The 15351-nt window shown below is 44.2% G+C and overlaps 1 protein-coding gene across 2 annotated transcripts in view; it reads left to right on the top strand.

The window, feature by feature from the left end:
* Positions 1-15351, top strand: part of ITPR2 (inositol 1,4,5-trisphosphate receptor type 2) — a 616651-nt gene that overhangs the window by 266556 nt on the left and 334744 nt on the right. For both annotated transcript variants that reach the window (XM_038760705.1, XM_038760713.1), the window contains 3 exons: positions 2059-2252; positions 5350-5476; positions 8466-8523. In XM_038760705.1, the coding sequence (XP_038616633.1) occupies positions 2059-2252; positions 5350-5476; positions 8466-8523 (379 nt within the window). The remainder of the gene's footprint in view (positions 1-2058; positions 2253-5349; positions 5477-8465; positions 8524-15351) is intronic.

The raw sequence follows: 15351 nt of genomic DNA on the forward strand, positions 1-15351 counted from the left end.
TGTACTAAGTGCTGGGGTAGATACAAGATCATCAGACTGGACACCATCCCTGTCCCACATGGGCCTCACAGTCTTAATCCCCATTTTGGAGAGGAGGGAACTGAGGCCCAGAGCAGTGAGGTGACTTACCCAAGGTCACTCAGCAGACAAGTGGAGGAGCCGGGATTAGAAGGTCCTCTGATTCTCAGGCCCATGGTCTTTCCACTAGCCCACGCTGCTTCAGTTCCGCTCTGGAATCAGGAAACCAGGGTTCTGTCAATCCATACTATTTATTGAGCATGACTCCGTGCAGGAAACTGAACCAGCGCTTAGTACAGTTCTCTGCACACAGTAAGCGCTCAATAAATGCGATTGAATGAATGAATGAGTGAATGCTTGATCCTGGTCTTGCCAGAAGCTGATTCTTGTGGGGAAATAACAATAATAATAATGATGGCATTTATTAAGCGCTTACTATGTGCAAAGCACTTGTTCTAAGCGCTGGGGAGGTTACAAGGTGATCAGGTTGTGCCACGGGGGGCTCACAGTCAATCCCCTTTTTTACAGATGAGGTAACTGAGGCACAAAGAAGTTAAGTGACTTGCCCAAAGTCCCACAGCTGACAAGTGGCGGAGTGGGGATTTGAACCCATGACCTCTGAATCCAAAGCCTGTGCTCTTTCCACTGAGCCACGGTGCTTCATCAATCAATCAATGCTACTTCTTGAGTGCTTAATGTGTGCAGTGCACTGCACTAAGCACTTGGGAGAGGCAGAAGGACTCGGGTTCTAATCCGCCGCTTGTCTGCTGTGTGACCTTGGGGAAGTCACTTTACTTTTCTGGGCCTCAGTTACCTCATTAGTAAAACGGGGATTAAGACTGTGAGCCCAGTGTGGGACAGGGACCCCTAGTACCTGTCCCAGAGCTTAGTACGGTGCCTGGAACATAGAGTAAGAGCTTAACGAATACCACAATTATTATTATTATTAATAACATATTTCCCCAGGAGTCTTCTAGACTGGAAACTCCTTGTGGGCACGGAACGTGTCTGGCACATCTGTTGGATCGAACTCTCCTGAGCTCCTAGTACAGTGTTCTGCACATAGTAAGCTCCCTATACCATTGCTGATGATTTATTTATATTACCGTCCATCTCTCCATCTAGACTGGAAGCTCATTGTGGGCAGGGAATGTGTCTGTTTATTATTATTAATCGATCAATCAATCAATTGTATTTATTGAGCGCTTACTATGTGCAGAGCACTGTACTAAGCGCTTGGGAAGTACAAATTGGCAACATATAGAGACAGTCCCTACCCAACAGTGGACTCACAGTCTAAAAGAAGTTATTACACAGTAAGCGCTCAATACCATTGAAATTGATTTATTCCTATTAATGTCCGTCTGCCCACCTAGACTGGAAGCTCGTTGTGGGCAGGGAACGTGCCTACCAACTCTGTTGGATTGTCCTCTCATCATCATCATCATCATCAATCGCATTTATTGAGCGCTTACTATGTGCAGAGCACTGTACTAAGCCCTTGGGAAGTACAAATTGGCAACACCTAGAGACAGTCCCTACCCAACAGTGGGCTCACAGTCTAAAAGGGGGAGACAGAGAACAAAACCAAACATACCAACAAAATAAAATAAATAGGATAGATATGTACAAGTAAAATAAATAAATAAATAGAGTAATAAATATGTACAACCATATATACATATATACAGGTGCTGTGGGGAAGGGAAGGAGGTAAGATGGGGGGATGGAGAGGGAGATGAGGGGGAGAGGAAGGAAGGGGCTCAGTCTGGGAAGGCCTCCTGGAGGAGGTGAGCTCTCAGCAGGACCTCTCCCAAGCGTTTAGTACAGTGGTCTGCAAACAGTAAGCGCTCAGTGAATACGATCGTTGTATTGTCCTCTCCGAGGTGCTTAGTTCAGTGCTCTGCATGCGGTAAGCACTCGATGACCACCACCGATCGACCGATCGATCCCCTCCGAAGTTGCCCTGCCCGGAAACGCGCGTAACGGAGCCTCGGTGCCGTGAGGAGAGAGGATTAATGGGGGTTCTGGCCATTCCAGGGAACAACGTGATGCGCACGATCCACGGGGTGGGGGAGATGATGACCCAGATGGTGCTGAGCAGAGGGTCCATCTTCCCGATGGCGGTGCCCGACACCCAGCCGGGCACACCCCCGGCCAAGCAGGCCGCTCCCGTCGACAACGAAGATGTCACCGTGATGGACACCAAACTGAAGATCATCGAGATTTTACAGGTAAAAAAAGATGGCAGGAATCCGTTCACCCGGGGGAGAAACAGCGGGGCCTAAAGGATAAAGCTGGGGCGCTGGGGTAGAGACATGCTAATTATGTTGGACGCATCCCTTGACCCTTGTGGGGCTCGGTCTTAATTCCCATTTCACTGATGAGGTAACTGAAGGCCAGAGAAGTGAAGTGACTTACTCAAGGTCACACAGAAGACAAAGTGGCGGAGTGAGATTAGAACCCATGACCTGTGACTCCCAAACCCGGGATCTTTCCACTGAGCCTCGGTGCTTCTCCACGGAGCCACGCTGCCCGTGATTCTCTTTGGTGACTGATCAAGGAATTCTGTAAATTTGTAAATCTGGGCTGGGCAAAGGAATGTTCTTAAGAGTCAGAGGACATGGGTTCTAATCCCGGCTCTGCCACATGCCTGCTCTGGGATCTTGGGCATGTCGCTTCACTTCTCTGGGCTTTCAGTTCCTTCATCTGTATAGTATAGTATAATATAGTATAGTATGTATAGTATAGTATAGTATAGTATGTTTGGTTTTGTTCTCTGTCTCCCCCTTCTAGACTGTGAGCCCACTGTTGGGTAGGGACTGTCTCTATATATTGCCAACTTGTACTTCCCAAGCGCTTAGTACAGTGCTCTGCACACAGTAAGCGCTCAATAAATACGATTGATGATGATAATGATAAATTGATGATGATGATGGTATTTGTTAAGCGCTTACTATGTGCAAAGCACTGTTCTAAGCACTGAGGGGCTACAAGGTGATCAGGTTTTCCCACATGGGGCACACAGTTTTCATCCCCATTTTACAGATGAGGTAACTGAGGCCCAGAGAAGTGAAGTGACTTGCCCGAAGTCACACAGCTGACAATCGGTGGAGCCGGGATTTGAACCCATGACCTCTGACTCCAAAGCCTGGGCTCTTTCCACTGAGCCATCGTAATTATAATGATTAGTAATAATAATTATGGTACTTGACGTCTCTGAGTCTCATTTACCTGATCTGTAAAATGGGATTAAGATTGTGAGCCCTCTGCAAGACAGGAACTGTGTCGCACCTGATTTGCTTGAATAATAATTATGGTATTTGTTAAGCACTTACTAAGCGCTGGGGTGAATACACCAGTGTGTTCATACCTGTTGGATGTGAAAGAGGGACAGTTGAAGAGTGATTCCCTCGAGGCTTTAATCATCTGTATTTTAATTTCCAGGCGCATCTGCTGACATCAAGTAAGCATTAAATATAGCAAGATTTCTCATAAGTCCAGAACAAAAGTCCTTGATTTCTTTTCTTATAAAAACTTTGAAGGTCATTTCAACCCTAACCTCCCCAACACCACGGGCTTGGGAGTCAGAGGATGTGGGTTCTAATCCCAGCTGCGTCACTTGTCTGCTGTGGGACCTAGGGCAAACCACTTAACTTCTCTGCGCCTCAGTTACCTCATCTGTAAAATGGGGATGAAGACTGTGGGCCCCACGTGGGACAACCTGATTACCCAGCGTGGCTCAGTGGAAAGAGCACGGGCTTTGGTGTCAGAGGTCATGGGTTCAAATCCCAGCTCTGCCAAACTGTCAGCTATGTGACTTTGGGCAAATCACTTAACTTCTTTGTGCCTTAGTTACCTCATCTGTAAAATGGGGATTAAAACTGGGAGCCCCCTGTGGGACAACATGATCACCTTGTAACCTCCCCAGCACTTAGAACAGTGCTTTGCACATAGTAAGCGCTTAACAAATACCATTATTATTATTATGACCCCAGCACTTAGAGCAGGGCTTGGCACATAGTAAGCGTTTAACAAATGCTATAATTATTATACAAGTGAATCAGGTGCGACACAATCCCTATCTTTCAGGGGGCTCACAGACTTCATTCCCATTTTACAGATGAGGTAACTGAGGCCCAGAGAAGTCATGTGACTTGCCCAAGGCCACACAGCAGACAAGGGGCAGAGCCGGGATTAGAACCCATGACTTTCCTGCTTCCAGGCCCGGGCTTTATCCACTAGGCCATGCTACTTCCCATATAATCCAATGGTTGTTTCTCATCATCAGGAATACATCTTGTTCAGCCCGATTAGCTTGTAGCTACCCCAGTGCTTAGAACAGAGCTTCGCACATAATAAACACTTAATGATGATGGTATTTGTTAATCAATCAATCAATCAATCAATCGTATTTATTGAGCGCTTACTGTGTGCAGAGCACTGTACTAAGCACTTGGGAAGTACAAGTTGGCAACATATAGAGACGGTCCCTACCCAACAGTGGGCTCACAATCAATCAATCAATCAATCATATTTATTGAGCACTTACTATGTGCAGAGCACTGTACTAAGTGCTTGGGAAGTACAAATTGGCAACATATCACAGTCTGGAAGGGGGAGACAGAGAACAAAACCAAACATATTAACAAAATAAAATAAATAGAATAGACATGTACAAGTAAAATAAATAAATAAATAGAGTAATAAGTTAAGCACTTACTATTTGCCAAGCACTATTCTAAGCGCTGTGGGGGGATGCAGGGTAATCAGGTTGTCCCACGTGGGGCTCACAGTCTTAATCCCCATTTTACAGATGAGGGAACTGAGGCCCAGAGAAGTGAAGTGACTTGCCCTGAAGCAGCAGCGTGGCTCAATGGAAAGAGCCCGGGCTTTGGAGTCGGAGGCCATGGGTTCGAATCCCAGCTCCACCACGTGTCAGCTGTGTGACTTTGGGCAAGTCACTTCACTTCTCTGTGCCTCAGTTCCCTCATCTGTAAAATGGGGGTGAAGACTGTGAGCCCCACGTAGGACAACCTCATCACCTTGTATTCCCCCCAGCGCTTAGAACAGTGCTTTGCACATAGTAAGCGCTTAATAAATGCCATCATCATCATCATAGTCACACAGCTGACAAGTGGTGGAGCCAAGATTAGAACCCACGACCTCTGACTGAAGCCATGCTGCTTCTCAAGTACCGCAATTATTATTATTATTAGATGTTGACAATACGTTTTCAACCTGCAGAAGAAAGGCACGGAGGGCAATATCTGCTCCTACTGAGCGCAGAGCAATCTCGGATTGACCGGGTTTTCCATTTCCGTCTTGTAGTTCATCCTCAGTGTTAGGCTGGACTATCGGATCTCGTACATGCTGTCCATCTACAAGAGAGAGTTTGGAGAAAACCACGAAAATGCTGACCGCACCCCCTCGCCCTCCGAGACTCCATTCGCATCAGGTACTTTGCTTTCGTCTTTCATGATTTTCAATCCCGAAAATCCTCTTCTGGTTGGGAGGAGCTGAAAAAACCTCTTGTGGAACCCTCTTGATTCTCATTAAAGAGAGAGCTAGAGAGGAATTATTATTATTATTATTATGGTATTTGTTAAGTGCCTACTCTTTGCCAAGCACTATTGTAAGCGCTGGGGGGTCGGGGGATACAAGGTAATCAGGTTGTCCCACGTGGTGCTCACAGTTTTAATCCCCATTTTACAGATGAGGTAACTGAGGCACAAGAAGTTAAGCAGACAAGTGGCAGAGCCGGAATTAGAACCCATGACCTCTGACTCCCAAGCCCTTCCTCTTTCCACTAAGCCATGCTGCTTCTCTAAAGGTAGAAATGACTGTTTCTGCCACACGCGTGAAGAAACTGAGGCATTAAATATTTATTTATAAATTATTTATTGGATTAATGTCTGTCTCCCCTAATAGACTGTGAACTCATTGTGGGTAGGTATGTGTCTGCTGTTATATTTTACTCTCCGAAGCGCTTGTTACAGCACTTTGCACACAGCGCTCAGTAAATACGCACGGGCTTTGGAGTCAAGAGGTCGTGGGTTCAAATCGCGGCTCCGCCACTTGTCAGCTGTGTGACTTTGGGCAAGTCATTTAACTTCTCTGGCCCTCAGTTCCCTCATCTGTAAAATGGGGATGAAGACTGTGAGCCCCACGTGGGACAACCTGATTACCTTGTATCTACCCCAGCGCTTAGAACAGTGCTTTGCACATAGTAAGCGCTTAACAATTATCAACATTATTATTATTATTAAATACGATTGAAGGAATGAATAAATGAATGAAATATTCTGTCACATGGTGGATGTGTTTGCTTGGAGCGAGGGTTTTTGTTAAAGGAATTTTGTGGCAGATTTTATGGGAAACAGCGTGGCCTAGTGAATAGAGCATGGGCGTGGGAGCCAGAAGGACCTGGGTTCTAATCCCATTCAGCCATTTGTGGGCTGTGTGACTTTGGGCAAGTCACTCCACTACTCTGGGCTTTAGTTCCTTCGTCTGTAAAATGGGGATTAAGACTGTGAGCTCCACGTAGGACAGGGACTGTGCCCAACCCCATTTGCTCGTATCTACCCCAGCAATTAGTACAGGGCCTGGCAAATAGTAAGCCCTTAACAAATGCCAGAATTATTATTATTATTATTATTATTTTGGCAAAACAATCAACAGGGGTTATTTCAATCAATCAATCAATTGATTGAGAAGCAGCGTGGCTCAGTGGAAAGAGCCCGGGCTTTGGAGTCAGAGGTCAAGGGTTCAAATCCCGGCTCCGCCACTTGTCAGCTGTGTGACTTTGGGCAAGTCACTTCACTTCTCTGGGCCTCAGTTCCCTCATCTGTCAAATGGGGATGAAGACTGTGAGCCCCACGTGGGACAACCTGATCACCTTGTATCCTCCCTGGTGCTTAGAACAGTGCTCTGCACATAGTAAGCGCTTAATAAATGCCATTAAAAAAAAAAATCAATCAATCAATCATATTTATTGAGCACTTACTGTGTGCAGAGCACTGTACTAAGCACTTGGGAAGTACAAGTTGGCAACATATATTTATTTATTGAGCACCTGTTGCACACAGAAGACTGTACTAAGCAGAAAGTAAAACAGAAGCACTTTAAATATATTTATTAATTATTAATTCATGTATTTATTCCGTGTATTCATTATATTGATAATGTGTATTTATCTCTAATTCTGTTTATATTGATGCTATCGATGCCTGTTTACTTGTTTTGATGTAAACAAGTACATCCACTCAAGTGGATCCATTCAGTACATCCACTGAGTGGATCCATCTAGAATGTCTCCCCTATTCTAGACCGTGAGCCCGTTGTGGGCAGGGATTGTCTCTCTTTGTGGCTGAACTGTACTTTCCAAGTGCTTAGTACAGTGCTCTGCACACAGTAAGTGCTCAGTAAATAGCATTGGTGGATTGATTTTGTGTGGAATCAATTTAGAGAGACGCACAAATGTGCGTTTCTTTCTCTGCTGTCTGTCTTTGTTGGTAGGGACTGTCTCTATATGTTGCCAATTTGTACTTCCCAAGTGCTTAGTACAGTGCTCTGCACATAGTAAATGCCCAATAAATATGATTGATTGATTGATTGATTGATTTGTTAAGATGTTCTAGCTTAATAAAGTGGCCGGCCGAAAGACTTAATGCTATTTCTTTACTGTGAGCGAAACCCTATGGAAGAAGGCATTATCAAATATAATTGACTTTGATAACAGAGCATGTTGTTTGAAGTCAGGGTGCACTAATCACTACCTAGATTCAGGATGCATTTTTCTCTCAAAAACAACTAAAAAAGAGCTAAATTCTTGTCATTTAAAATGTTTTAAGGGGAAAAAAACCCCTTGATTTATAGTTAGGTTGTTGCCTAGTCTTAAGGCAGAACTCCCAGTTATTTTTTTTTTTTAAATAGGGTATGGACAGTGGCCATTTTAATTTTCACGTGTGAAATGTAGGTTTCCATTGTTAAAAATGGACAATTGAATTTTGACTGGGATAAGGAGAAGCAGCATGGCCCAGTGTGTAGAGCGTGGGCCTGGAAAGTCAGAAGGGTCTGGATTCTAATTTCACTTCTGCCATTTGTCTACCTTATTTCCCTGGGCAAGTCACTTCACTTTTCTGCACACAGTAAGCGCTCAATAAATACGATTGAATGAATGAATGAATTACCGCATCTGTAAAATGGGGATTAAGATGGTGAGCCCCATGTGGGATACGGAGGATGTCTAATCTGATTAACTTGTATCTACCCCAGAGCTTAGAACAGTTCCTGGCACATAGGAAGCGCTTAACAAGTACTCTAAAAAAATGCTTGAGGAATCTATGTGTTACTCTATTTTTCTTTGTTTATTATGTGCTAATTTACCCTAAGGAACAAGAAGGAGCCAAGGGTCCCTCACTTTCTTCTGCCTTCTTTCTCTCCAGCCATTGTTCCAGATATTGACGAAATCGCAGCCCAGGCAGAGACTATGTTTGCTGGAAGGTATATTTATCAGAGGTTTTATATTTTTGCATACTGGGGTAAAAAGTACCCTTATTCTGATTTCTGTTGTTTAATGCTACTACTACTAATAATAATGATGGACTGAGCCCCTTCCTTCCTCTCCCCCTCGTCCCCCTCTCCATCCCCCCTATCTTACCTCCTTCCCTTCCCCACAGCACCTGTATATATGTATATATGTTTGTACATATTTATTACTCTATTTATTTATTTATTTATTTTACTTGTACATATCTATTCTATTTATTTTATTTTGTTAGTATGTTTGGTTTTGTTCTCTGTCTCCCCCTTTTAGACTGTGAGCCCACTGTTGGGTAGGGACTGTCTCTATATGTTGCCAATTTGTACTTCCCAAGCGCTTAGTACAGTGCTCTGCACATAGTAAGCGCTCAATAAATATGATTGATTGATTGATTGATTGTTAAGTGCTTACTATGTGCCAAGCACTGTTATAAGCACTGGGGTAGATACAGGGTAATCAGGTTGTCCCATGTGGGGCTCACGGTCTTAATCCCCATTTTGCAGCTGAGGTAACTGAGGCACAGAGAAGTTAAGTGACTTACCCAAAGTCACACAGCTGACAAGTGGCAAAGCCGGGATTAGGACCCACAACCTCTGATTCCCAAGCCCGGGCTCTTTCCACTGAGACGCACTGCTTCTCTGTTGTTTATTCATGCTTCTCTACGTAGACTTTGCACTTCTATTTCTCTAGGATTTTCCGTTATTATACAGTCCAACTCCTAAAATTTTGTTCTGTAGCCAAAGTCAGAGATTTTCTGTGGGTCGGGTATAGAGGACATGAGGTAGGGGAGATAATAATAATAATAATGATAATAATAATAATGATAATGATAGTAGTGATAATAAATAATGGCATTTATTAAGCGCTTACTATGTGTAAAGCACTGTTCTAAGCACTGGGGAGGTTACAAGGTGATTAGGTTGTTCCACGTGGGGCTCACAGTCTTCATCCCCATTTTACAGATGAGGTAACCGACGTCCAGAGAAGTTAAGTGACTTGCCCAAAGTCACACAGCATACAAATGGCAGAGCCAGGATTAGAACCCATGACCTCTGACTCCAAAGCCCGGGCTCTTTCCACTGAGCCACGCTGCTCAGGCTCTGCTTCTTGGCTGCTGTGTGACCTTGGGCAAGTTACTTAACTTCTCTGGGCCTCAGTTACCTCATCTGTAAAATGGCGATTTAATACTTGTTCTCCCTCCTATTTAGTCTGTGAGCCCCAAGTGGGACCTGAATATCTTCTATGTACCCCAGTGCTTAGTACAGTTAGAGAAGCAGCGTGGCTCAGTGGAAAGAGCCCGGGCTTGGGAGTCAGAGGTCATGGGTTCTAATCCTGGCTCTGGCACTTATATGCTGTGTGACTTTGGGCAAGTCACTTAACCTCTCTGTGCCTCAGTGACCTCATCTGTAAAATGGGGATGAATAATGTGAGCCCCACGTGGGACAACCTGATTACCTTCTATCTGCCCCAGCGCTTAGAATAGTGCTTGGCACATAGTAAGTGCTTAACAAATATCAACATTATTATTATTATTATTATTACAATGCTTGGCATCCTGACTTTCTCCCCTTATTCAATCAATCAGTCAATCAATCGTATTTATTGAGCGCTTACTGTGTGCAGAGCACTGTACTAAGTGCTTGGGAAGTACGAGTTGGCAACATATAGAGACAGTCCCTACCCAACAGTGGGCTCACAGTCTAAAAGGGGGAGACAAGAGAACAAAACCAAACATACTAACAAAATAAAATAAAATAAATAGAATAGATATGTACAAGTAAAATAGACTGTGAGCCCACTGTTGGGTAGGGACTGTCTCTATATGTTGCCAACTTGTACTTCTCAAGCGCTTAGTACAGTGCTCTGCACACAGTAAGCACTCAATAAATACGATTGTTGATTATGATAGAGTAATAAATATGTACATTATTCATCTCCCTTCCCAGCCCCACAGCACTTATCCAATTTATTTATACGTATTAATGTCTGTCTCCCCCTCTAGAACGTAAGCTCGTTGTGGCAGGGAATGTGTCAGTTTATTGTTCAGTCATTCAATCATATTTATTGAGTGCTTACTGTGTGCAGAGCACTGTTGCATTGTACTTGAACAGTGTACTCTCCCAAATGCTCAATATAGTGCTCCACACCCAGTGAGCGCTCAATAAATACAAGTGAATAGATGAATAAATGAATTTAGTAAGCGCTTAACAAATACCGCAGCTCTGTATAAAATGGGGATTAATCTGTGAGCCCCATGTGAGCCATGGACCGTGTCCAACCTGAATATCTTCTATCTACCCCAGCGCTTAGTACAGTGCCTGGCACGTAGTAAGTGCTTAACAAATACCATTGGGAATGCAATTTTAAAAAGGTAGAGGAGTTGCCAGTATTGAACCGTTCACTCTCTGGATAATTCCCCTAACCGCGTTTGTAGGTAATAATAGCACAAGATGTGTGTCCTTATAATCTGATGATCTCAACCCTACCGTGAGAAAAAGTTGTTTCTTGGGAATATTTTTTCTGCTCTGTTTTGCAAGTTATAAATCTCTTTCTTGCCATGTGTTTTATATGTGCTTCCAGGTCATTTACCAATTACCCTGAGTTTTAACTCACTTTTTTCCCCCGCAATGGAAGTCAAAGGAGGATGGGATAAAATGAATGTGGTAATTGTAAATGAAGGTTTTTCTCATACAGATTTTCTCACAATTTTTGGCTGAGGACTTCTGAAATGTTTGCTGTCGCTCTTTGCTGAACTCTCAGTTGCGAACCCCCAGGCTGCCAGAGAGAAACAAAAATCCGTCAACCCATCCCAGAATATGATAACTCCAATAGAGTGATTTTAATTTGCAAACAACACTTAGTCCTATTTGGGTTATTGTGATTTGCATCCATTCACCACCCATTAATCAGTGGTATTTGTTGAGTGCCGAACTGTGTAAGAACACTGTAATGAGGGCTTGGAACAGTACAATAAAATGGGGTTGGTAGACATGATCCCTGCCCTAATAACAATAATAGTGATAATGATAATAGTAAATAATAATAAAAATGACAATAGTATCACTATGCTAAGTTTTGGGATAGCTACAATAGTATCAGATCAAAGAGAAGCAGCGTGGCTCAGTGGAAAGAGCCCGGGCTTTGGAGTCAGAGGTCATGGGTTCAAATCTCGGCTCTGCCACTTGTCAGCTGTGTGACTTTGGGCAAGTCACTTAACTTCTCTGTGCCTCAGTTACCTCATCTGTAAAATGGGGATTAAGACTGTGAGCCCCACGTGGGACAACCTGATCACCTTGTAACCTCCCCAGCATTTAGAACAGTGCTTTGCCCATAGTAACTGCTTAATAAATGCCATTATTATTATCAAACATAGTCCCTGTCCAGGTGGAGTTCACTGTTTAAGAGGGAGGGACAGCATACATTTAGTACCCATTTTACTGATGAGGAAACCGAGGCACAAAGAACTTAATGACTTCCCCAAGGTCACACAGCAGGCAAGTAGCAGAACCGGGATTAGAACCCGCTTCTTTTGATCCTCAGTCCTGTGTTCTTTCTGCTAGACTCTGTTTACCCTGGAAAAAAAATATCGATTAATTCCTAGTCTAGGCACTCTAGTGGGGAAAACCTTTAGCTTAAAAAACAACAATTAGGGGGTTTTCTTTTTTAATGGCACTTGTTAAGTGCTTACTGTGTGCCAAGCACTGTACTAGGGGAAGCAGCATGGCTCAGTGGGAAGAGCCCGGGCTTTGGAGTCAGAGGATGTGAGTTCAAATCCCGGCTCCGTCGCTTGTCAGCTGTGTGACTTTGGGCAAGTCACTTAACTTCTCTGGGCCTCAGTTCCCTCATCTGGAAAATGGGGATTGAGACTGTGAGCTCCCCGTGGGACAACCTGATTACCTTGTATCTACCCCAGCGCTTAGAACAGTGCTTTGCACATAGTAAGCGCTTAACAAATACCAACATTATTATTACTAAGCAGCTCAGTATAGTGCTCTGCACCCAGTAAGCACTCAATAAATACAATTGAGTAAATGAATAAAGGAGCATAGTAAGCGCTTAACAAATACCACAGCTCTCTGTAAAATGGGGATTATGACTATGATCCCCATATGACAAGCTAATCAGGTTAGTTTAAGTCCCTGTCCCATATGGGACACACAGTCTAGGTGGACGGAATTGGATTAAAATCCCCATTTTCCGGTTGAGGTAACTGAGGCCCAGAAGTGAAGTGACTTGTCCAGGGTCACACGGCAGACCAGTAGAGGAGCTGGGATCAGAACCCAGGTCCTCTTACTCCCAGGCCCCGGCTCTATCCTCTGTGCTTCACCTGTTTTGAGTAGTCAATCAGTCGTATTTATTGAGCACTTAGAGTATGCAGGGCACTGTAGTAAGCGCTTGGGAGAGTTCAGTATAACGATATAGCAGATACATTCTCTGCCCACAACAGGTTTATAGTCTAGAGGACTCACCGTGCTGAGTCCTGATCATAGCCCTTCTGCAGTCCCTCTCACTGTCTCCAAGCATGATATCCTTCAGCCCACCCTTGCAGTCTAAGGGCGTTAATGAGGTAGGCTTTCTAATAATAATATTCATAATAATTGTAGTATTTGTTAAGCGCTTACTATGTACTGAGCAAGTGTTCTAAGTGCTGGGTTGGTTACGAACAAATCAGGTTGAACACTGTTCCCTTCCCACATGGGGCTCACAGTCTTAATCCCCATTTTGCAGATTGAGGGAACTGAGACCCAGAGAAGTGAGGTGACTTGTCCAAGGTCACAAAGCAGACATGCGGTGGAGCCAGGATTATTATTATTATTAAAATAGTATTTGCTCAGCGCTTACTATGTGGCAGGCACTGTACTAATTGCTGGGTTGGATACAAAATTCAGTTTTATTTGTGTCTAGTGTGAGAGGCTGGAGAAAGGGATTTTAGAGGCGCAGGGGAGATTTTTTTTCTTTTATATATATATATATATATGTATATATGTATATATGTTGAAGGGGCTGGAAGAGAAAGGGACTTTAGAGGAGCAGGGGAGATTTTTTTTTCTTTTTTTATATTTATATATATATCTGTATATATGTAGATATGTTTGTACATATTTATTACTCCATTTATTTATTTTACTTGTACATATCTATTCTATTTATTTTATTTTGTTAGTATGTTTGGTTTTGTTCTCTGTCTCCACCTTCTAGACTGTGAGCCCACTGTTGGGTAGGGACTGTCTCTATATGGTGCCATCTTGTACTTCCCAAGCGCTTAGTACAGTGCTCTGCACACAGTAACCGCTCAATAAATACGATTAATTGATTGATTGATTGACTTCCCAGTGGAAAAGTCTTGGAGGCAAGAGGTGAGACTGTACAGTAAGGGGAAGGTCAGGGATAGAGAGAAAGAGTTGGAAATCACCCACGTAGAGGTGGAAACTGGAAGCCAGATGAAGAGATGGTGAGTGTTAGAGAAGCAGCGTGGCTCAGTGGAAAGAGCCCGGGCTTGGGAGTCAGAGGTCATGGGTTCGAATCCTGGATCCACCACTTGTCAGCTGTGTGACTTTGGGCAAGTCACTTCACTTCTCTGTGCCTCAGTTCCCTCATCTGTAAATTGGGGACTAAGACTGTGAGCCCCAATAATCCTGGATCCACCACTTGTCAGCTGTGTGACTTTGGGCAAGTCACTTCACTTCTCTGTGCCTCAGTTTCCTCATCTGTAAAATGGGGATTAAGACTGTGAGCCCCAAGTGGGACAACCTTGATTACCTTGTATCCCCCCCAGCGCTTAGAACAGTGCTTGGCATATCGTAAGCGCTTAACAAATATCAACAACAACAACAACAACAAGCAAATCAGGTTGGACACAGTCCCTTTCCCACGTGGGGCTCACAGTCTCAATCCCCATTTTCCAGACGAGAAGCGAAGTGATTTACCCACATGGTGGAGCCTCTGTGCCTCAGTTCCCTCATCTGTAAAATGGGGATTAAGACTGTGAGCCCCAAGTGGGACAACCCTGATTACCTTGTATCCCCCCCAGCGCTTAGAACAGTGCTTGGCATATTGTAAGCGCTTAACAAATACCAACAACAACAACAACAAGCAAATCAGGTTGGACACAGTCCCTTTCCCATGTGGGGCTCACAGTCTCAATCCCCATTTTCCAGACGAGAAGCGAAGCAATTTATCCACATGATAGAGCCGGGCCTGGGCTGTATCCACTAGGCCCATGCTGCTTCTCTGTTTCTTGGGAAGCCTCTGTGCCTCAGTTCCCTCATCTGTAAAATGGGGATTAAGACTGTGAGCCCCAAGTGGGACAACCTTGATTACCTTGAATCCCCCCCAGCGCTTAGAACAGTGCTTGGCATATCGTAAGTGCTTAACAAATACCAACAACAACAGCAACAAGCAAATCAGGTTGGACACAGTACCTTTCCCACGTCGGGCTCACAGTCTCAATCCCCATTTTCCAGATGAGAAGCGAAGCGATTTTCCCACATGGTGGAGCCTCTGTGCCTCAGTTCCCTCATCTGTAAAATGGGGATTAAGACTGTGAGCCCCAAGTGGGACAACCTTGATTACCTTGAATTCCCCCCCAGCGCTTAGAACAGTGCTTGGCATATCGTAAGCGCTTAACAAATACCAACAACAATAAGCAAATCAGGTTGGACTCAGTCCCTTTCCCACTTGGGGTTCACAGTCTCGATCCCCATTTTCCCGACGAGAAGCGAAGCGATTTATCCACATGGTAGAGCCGGGCCTGGGCTGTATCCACTAGGCCCATGCTCCTTCTCTGT

This window comes from Tachyglossus aculeatus, chromosome 2 (genome assembly GCF_015852505.1).
Source record: "Tachyglossus aculeatus isolate mTacAcu1 chromosome 2, mTacAcu1.pri, whole genome shotgun sequence".
NCBI lineage: Eukaryota > Metazoa > Chordata > Mammalia > Monotremata > Tachyglossidae > Tachyglossus > Tachyglossus aculeatus.